At 29.1% G+C, this 8,314-nt stretch overlaps 1 protein-coding gene and 2 non-coding genes across 3 annotated transcripts; 2 read left to right on the forward strand and 1 right to left on the reverse strand.

The window, feature by feature from the left end:
* Window positions 1–3,189: 3,189 nt before the first annotated feature.
* Window positions 3,190–3,261, forward strand: TRNAE-UUC (transfer RNA glutamic acid (anticodon UUC)). The gene has a single exon. It is a non-coding gene; the product is annotated as a tRNA-Glu (tRNA).
* A 2,940-nt stretch (window positions 3,262–6,201) lies between these two features.
* TRNAE-UUC (transfer RNA glutamic acid (anticodon UUC)) lies at window positions 6,202–6,273 on the forward strand. Its single transcript has one exon. It is a non-coding gene; the product is annotated as a tRNA-Glu (tRNA).
* Window positions 6,274–7,621: 1,348 nt separating this feature from the next.
* On the reverse strand, window positions 7,622–8,023 carry LOC109799808 (RING/U-box superfamily protein). The gene has a single exon (XM_020360443.3). The coding sequence runs from the start codon at window positions 8,021–8,023 to the stop codon at window positions 7,622–7,624; it is 402 nt and encodes a 133-aa protein (XP_020216032.1).
* Window positions 8,024–8,314: the final 291 nt, after the last annotated feature.

Consider the following 8,314-nt stretch of genomic DNA (forward strand, 5'->3'; position numbering starts at 1 on the left):
CTGAAAGTGAAACTAAGCAGAATTCTTATGAAGTTGAAAGAAGAACTGGAAGGCCTAAAAGAACTAAGAAGCAATCAACAAGGTTGGAGGAATATCATGTCTTTCCAGATAGTGCTATCACTAATGAAGGAGAACTGGTTGAAGAACAATTTCTGGAAGATCAACAGCAGCAGGAAGAACAAGTTCACTATGTTTTTCTTGCTGATGTTGAGCCTATAAGTTTTGAAGAAGCTCAAGAAGATCAGGTTTGGAGAGATGCAATGAAGGAAGAGTTAGCCTCAATTGAAAGAAATGAGACTTGGGAACCTGCATGGTTACCAAAGGGGAAGAAACCAATTGATCTAAAGTGGGTGTTTAGGATAAAGAAGAATCCTGATGGTACTATAGCAAAGTACAAGGCAAGATTGGTGGCTAGAGGTTTTTTACAGAAAGAAGGAGTATATTATGATGAGGTGTTTGCTCCTGTAGCAAGACTGGAGACTGTGAGAATCATCACTGCAGTGGCAAGTTTCAATAGCTGGCCAATGTATCAATTAGATGTGAAATCTGCTTTTTTGAATGGATTTCTAGAAGAAGAAGTCTATGTAACTCCTCCACCAGGTTTCAGTACAAGTGAAGATGGCAGAAAGGTGTACAAGTTGAAGAAGGCCTTGTATGGTCTTAAGCAGGCACCAAGGGCCTGGAATAAAAGAATTGACAATTTCTTGCAGAAAATTGACTTTGTTAAAAGCAAAGTAGAGTATGGAGTGTACACACTGACCAAGGGAGATAATGTTGTTATCATTTGTCTATATGTAGATGATTTACTTATCACTGGCAGCAATGAAAAATTGATTCAAGAAGTAAAGAAGAAGATGATGCAGGAATTTGAAATGACTGACCTGGGAAGAATGTCATACTTCCTGGGACTTGAATTTAGAGATACTGAAGCTGGCCTGATACTTCATCAAAAGAAGTATGCTACTGAGATGTTGAAGAGATTTAACATGTTAAACTGTAATGCTGCAGTGACACCAATGGAGACTGGATTGAAGCTCGTGTCAAATTCAGAAGAAAAGCAGGTTAACCCAACTCTTTTCAAGCAGATTGTAGGGAGTTTGAGGTATTTGTGCAACAGCAGGCCAGACATTTCATTTGCTGTTGGAATGATCAGCAGATTTATGAGTGATCCAAGACTCTCACATTTGCTTGCTGCTAAGAGAGTCCTAAGATACATAAGAGGAACTCTGGAATTTGGTTTACTGTTTCCAAAGAAACATGATCAACAAAAGGTTGAGTTGGTTGGCTTCTCAGAAAGTGATTGGAGTGGTGATGCAGAAGACAGGAGAAGCACTGCAGGGTACTTGTTCAAGTTCCTTGGAGTACCTATCAGTTGGAGTTCAAAGAAGCAATCAATGGTAGCCCAATCATCATGTGAGGCTGAGTACATAGCTGCTGCCTCAGCAGCTTGTCAAGCAGCATGGATCAGATTCTTGTTGAAGGACTTGAAGGTGAAGCTCAACTCTACTGTGAAGCTTCAGGTGGACAACAAATATGCTATCAACTTAGCTAGTAATCCTATTGCACATGGGAGGACAAAGCACATTGAAACCAAATTCCACTACATACGAGATCAAGTTGAGAAGAAGAAAATTGAACTGCAATATTGCAGCACAGAACAGCAAGCAGGAGATGTGCTTACAAAAGCACTTGGTGGACATAAATTTAAGATGATGAGAGAACTACTTGGAGTCATAAACATGGATAACCTGAATTAAGGAGGTGTGTTAGGAAGTTAGTTAATTCAGGTTAGTTAGAAGTTAGTTGAAAGAAGAGCTAAATTAGATTTTTGCCAATTTAGCTCTATAGATTGTAATGTGTATAAATACACTTCATTGTGATAATAAATCAGTATTCATTTTAGCAATCACTTTCCAACAAATTATGGGTATAAAAATATATTTATTCATTATTTACAAATAATTTTTATTTATTAAAAGAAATTATTTTCTTAAAAATAATTGTCTTGACGTCACATATTTCGTATAAGAATGAAACACTACCAAAAAAAAATGATAACTTTTGGCGGCTAATTATCAGTTTCGATTCAGTGACAGTCCCACTCATTTTTAACCCTACAAACACATAATATAATCGAAAATAAAACAATTTATTAGAGTTTAAATTTTAGACATAATTGGTATTTAATATTTTTATATAAAGATTTTTATCCTTTCGATTAATTAAACGTCAAGATAATAACTTGTTAGGATCAATTTAGTAATATGGAGTTTCGGTTGTTTGCATCAAGTTTCAAGTTTTACTGTTGTTGTCATAAAGAATGAAAAACAAACTCGAACCAACAAATGGCCATAGGTAAATAAAAGTGAACATCCATTTAATAATAGAGTAGGACGATTCTTTTTATTTTTTATTTTTCATTTAAAATAATATTTTTTACATATGATATATATATATATATATATAATTTTCAGATGCTAACTGAGCTCATATTGTGTAAATATGGATGAATGTTAAAGGGACTATATGTATTTATCTCGTTCTACTATCACTGTATCTCAACATGCATACAAGTAAATGTGACTTTGATGACTTTCAAAGATCATATGTCAACTCAGTCCTCAAGCAATCCATGTGATCAGTGAGTTTATTTGAACGAAATAAAAATTCAATGAGCCGCTTAAAATTGATTTAGCATGTATAGACTCATTTAAAAGAGATAAAATAAGTTATTTATTTAAAAATTATTGAAGATGTTCTTGGTAAAGTATGAGAAGATAAATGCTAACAAGTAACAACATATTTTATAACATATGAAAATTGATCATCTTATATGAGATTTTCACTTAAATTCTCTTATGTGAAATCTCCACCATCAAAATTTTATACTTTCTATTTTTGTTATTCAAATCTTTTTATTTCTAATCAAGAGTTGAGAATTTATTAGACAGAAATATTGAGAATTTATTAGACAGAAATATTTTATGAGAGAATCTAAATCTTCCAACACATTCTTTTGAATACACATGCTATTATAAATTTTGGTTGATTTCACTTTACATTAATGAGTTTCTTCCTTGTTACTGATGTATGTCTTTGTAGATTACGTGGTCGTTTAAATTTGATTAGTAGAAGCTAAATTTATGGATTAAAAAGTGCCTTATGAAAAAACTTATGTACAAACAAAAATCCGTTGTCGTCCAGCGGTTAGGATATCTGGCTTTCACCCAGGGGACCCGGGTTCGATTCCCGGCAACGGAATTTTTTAAGTTTATTTCACTTTTTGTTCTCTTCTTCTGGTCTGAGTGATTCTTTTCCCTTGTGATTGGGTTGTGCATAGATTGGGTTCATGTTTATATTCAAACTTATCCATATGATTTGTATTAAGTTTTATAAGATTGGACTAGATAACCCAATGTTAATTTGTCTCAGTTGTTGTGGTCAAATTGCATGTTACTTTCTTTATTTCGTCACTATAACATAAATAGGCTTTAATGTATAAATGTTACTAATTTGCTTTAACAACTTATTATCAAATGTTGTATATAGTCCATGTTGTTAAAGACTTTTAATAATATTTTTATATAAATAGGTAATATTTTTCAAATGTTAGCAAAACAGTGTTTTTGTAACATTTTAATGATGTTGCTAATATTTTGTTAATTTATAAAATAATAACTAATTTTAATTTAGATATATTACTATCAATTATTATATTTTTATACCTCTTAAACTCCTAGAAATTCTTAGTTATTTTTTAGGAGAAGACATTCTTAATTAGTTATATGGTTATATATACTCTTTATGAGTTATCAATTTATTCAATGTGAGACTTTAATTATGGATAAAAATTAGAGATAAGAAAAATATATTTTTTTTACTTGATGTGGGACTTTGATTTTTATAGTAACATTTTTCAAAAAAATGTTACAAAATAACTTATGTAAATTTTTTTTACTCGATATGAGACTTTGATTTTGAAATAATTAAAAAGAATAATATTAAAATAAAAACATTACTCTATCTATAATGACATTTTTTAAAAAAATATTATAAAATAATATATTTTTTTAATATTACAAATGTAAACAATAAAATGTTGATAAAGAATTAAAATCTAGTAGTAGGCGTCTCCTTTTCATAATCTACTGAGCTCTGATGTTACCCATTTTCATTATGTTAAAACTTAAAACAACCTTAAAAGGTGCCATACATAAAGTCTGTTAGCTTTAGTGTATCGATAAATTGATTAAAAATAAACAAATTCAAATTGTAAAACATCCTTGAGAAAAAAAAATTAAGAAATATATATATAACCATGTATAACTACAAACTATGAAATATTTATTGAATTTCGTTGATAAATAATTTTTGTCGAAAATTTGACTAATACTTTTAGTGGAATGTTTTCTTTTAATTATATATATATTTTTGTTACTCATAAAATTTAAACCCAAATCTATATTTTAAAATAACTAAATTCAGTATCACTTGTCAAATTAAGTATAACTCAGATTTTGAAAATTTTAAACATAACTAAAACTTGAAACAAAAGATTAAAACTTACCAGTATATATTTAGGTTGTATGGGGAGTTAAAATATCTAGATAAGGTGATTACAAACACAAAAACTCATAAAACCTGAGTAAAAAAAATTGAAAATCGTAAAAAATGATTTATCATTATTAAAATACATTTTTGGGCCAATTACGAAGAAAATATATTTGGGCGTAAATTTATTTAAACATGTATAATTTTCTTCTTATAAAATTAACTTCTCACACAGACTTATATAATTATATATTTATGAAATTACACTACTTGATCATTTTTCATCATTCTATCATCAAAATAACAAAATTACATCTTATTATTATTTTTTAGGGAACATTTATTTGTTTTAATATGTTTATTAGTATTTTATTGGATAACTTACACTTTTAGTCTCTTTATTTTTATTAATCTTAAATTTTAGTCTCTTTATTTTAAAATAGAACATTTAGTCCTTCTAATTTAAAAAATATGACATTTTAATTTTTTTTCATTAAATTAACATCTATTAATAGTTAAATTTTAATATTTATGTATATTTAAGTGATGTAACATTTAATAATATATCCTTTTATGAAAATAAGATTTTTATCAATAAAATAAATATTAATCACTCATAAAAATAAACATAAATAATAATCTCTTGTATGCTATTTTTTAATTTTTATCTTTATATATTATGTTATTAAATATCACGTCACTTAAGTTGTAATAAATTATCAAAATTTAATAATTAACTAATGTCAAGTGGATAATAGAGTTAAAGTTTTGTATTTTATAAAACAAGGGGGCTAAATATCATTATTTTAAAATAAAAAAAATCAAAATCACAATTTAATCTTTTTTATTCATTTAAAACTATTGTTCTGTCTCGTTTTTCTTTATTATATATTTTTTTCCCTTTTATATACAAAAGTTAATTTTTACGTAAGATTGTAAAAGATATCAGAAAACATTATTCATTTACCTCCTTTAACTAAATTAAAAGAAAAAAATATAATTGGATTCGATTGCATTAAATTTAATATTACATTCAAACCAATTCTTAACCATGTGCTAAATTTATTTATTATTTTTACAACGATATAATGTGCTTGAGTATAAGTTCACTTTAATGTAACACACGTTAAGTTCAAAATATCTTATTATTTTTACATTTTATGTATTGAAAAGTTGAAACAAGTGTTTGAAAATTGAAACGGATAACTAAACATACTTATAATAGGTAAGATGAAACCACTTTTTTTTTTTAATAAAAAAAACATTTAGCACTTATAAATTGTTTTAAATAGTTTCATATTATAATAATAATAATAATAATAATAATCCTAACTAAATGTCACATTGTTATTATATGAATCTATTCAACGAGGAAGAAAACGATCACATTATCTTTGTAAGTCACATTATTAGATGATTATTGGCATTATGTTATAATGATTTGAAATAAAAATATATAAACATCAGATTAAAAATAAATGTTTTTTTTTAATAATTTAGCTAACTACTTTTAATATTATATTTCGTAACTTAAAAAGAAAAAATTATGGTAAAGACGTTACTGATGTATGTCCTTGCAGTTGCAGATCAGATGGTCACATAAATTTGGCTTACTAGTTATAAATAAAAAAAACGCAGTGCTATCAGAAATCCGTTGTCGTCCAGCGGTTAGGATATCTGGCTTTCACCCAGGAGACCCGGGTTTGATTCCCGGCAACGGAAATTTTTTACTTCATTCTATATTAGGTTGTTCTAAAAATCTACCAACTTCTGATCTACTGATTCTGATGTTACCCATGTTCATTCTGCCCAAAAGGTTTCATACATAAAAACTTTTAGTTTTTTTTTTTTTTAAAATATATTTGGACATGACCTATACAATGTCTCAAAAATTGATAATTAATAATTATTTTGTAATTAAATTTTTAGCCTTTAGTTTATTGATAAATTGATTAAAAATAAATCAATTCAAATTGTAAAACATCCTTGAGTTAAAGCAAGAAACTTGTAGTTAAGTTCTGAACCATATGTAAAAGAGATAATAAAATAAGATTTATTTACCTCCTTTAACTAAATTAAAAACAAAGATATAATAGGAATTGAATTTGATATTGTATTCAAATCAATCCAAATTCAACCATGTATTTTTTTTTTTCACATCAAAATTATTCTAAAATGGACTGTGAACTAACTGAACAAACTTAAAACCTATGGAGGATATTTTAGCTATTCATCCAACTGTTTAGTTATTCTTCTTTATTACAGGTCTCTGTATTTGTTTCCTGACTATTGAAATATTTCTCGTACATAGTAGACAGTAGACACAGATCAATAATAGTTTGTGAATATAGTTTTCTTGTCAGGTCTCTGGATCATTATAAATATCATCGATTTATGACTTTTATGTGCATGCTAAGGGGATGATCATTGATGATGAGTATGTTATACTGGGATCTGCTAATAATGTAAACAAAAGATCGATGGCTGGTTGGTACCAAAAATCATGTGGTCAGGTTTGTTTGCATAAGCTTTAGTTGTTGCAGCAGTTTTTTCTAATTATAAATATCTTTTGGTTCAGCCTCAAGTGACATGTGAGTTTACAACCTGAGCACACGAATGAGTTGGAAATCACATATGGTATCCAAAATTACTACACTTTACATAGGCTGATAGGCATATCAAATTATTGGATGATTTTAGATGAAACTTTTGAGGAACTGTGAGATTGAATTGAACTGTGAGCATGAAGTGAATGGAATTGCAGAATATTCGCTTCTGAAGATTTCTCTCACATCAACAATAGTTTTTTTTTTTTTTTTTTATATATATAAAAAATACCAAGGTTTAGAAGTTTGATGAGAATGAAGTTCTTAAGCCTCAGGAGGAATGGACATGGTGTTGGATATTATGCAATTCCTTATCAAATAAATATTCGGGGATGGATGATCATAATTCAAAACAATTTGCTAATAATCAGATTCATAAGCCTTGCATCAACAAAAACTTGAAAAAGCAAGGCTCTGGTTGTAGAAAACTATATAGATTCATTCACTTGGTGAATTTGAGATCATTACATACCAGCTACATGGAAAGAAGAAAACCATATTAACATTTCTTCAGTGAACATTTCTGCACGATGAGACTTCTCCTCTGCTCCCATTGAGAAACGGCACAGTGGACACGTTTTGTGGTGACCCTTAAGCCATCTATTTACACAAATCTTATGGAACTTGTGAGAGCAAGGAAGCACACGGATTTCATCTTTGGCCTTTAGCCTCGACAAGCACACACAACACCAACAATCCTCACTATTATTCTCCACAAAATTGGATGATTCTGCTGCAGATTCAGATGATTGCTGCTTCTTGTTTTGTGGCAGCATGTAAGGTAAAGGGACGTCATTATTGTTCCTTGGTTCCTCTGCTAGACCAATTAAATTGATGACAATTGATACAAAGCCTTTGAGACTCATCTCATTCAGTGCTAGGAAACCATGTCTTTTAGAGCCTTAATAAGAAATAGAGTTGCAACAATTGGTGACACTGTCACAATTATAGTTCTCATTTAGTCATAGTTTTGCTTGGTTTGAAAGGGTGGTTAGATGAGGTTTGTGTGTGACAGTTTCTAGCGTCCAAACACACAAGCGGTTACACCAACATAGGAGTGTTACACTTGACCTAGATATATACCTCATCAGTCATTTTTTTGAGGGAGAATAATGCTATAATCTACCAGATTCCTATCGCCATGTACCACCTAGTGC

This window comes from Cajanus cajan, chromosome 11, assembly GCF_000230855.2.
Source record: "Cajanus cajan strain Asha chromosome 11, NIPB_CcT2T_4, whole genome shotgun sequence".
In the NCBI taxonomy this organism is placed as follows: domain Eukaryota; kingdom Viridiplantae; phylum Streptophyta; class Magnoliopsida; order Fabales; family Fabaceae; genus Cajanus; species Cajanus cajan.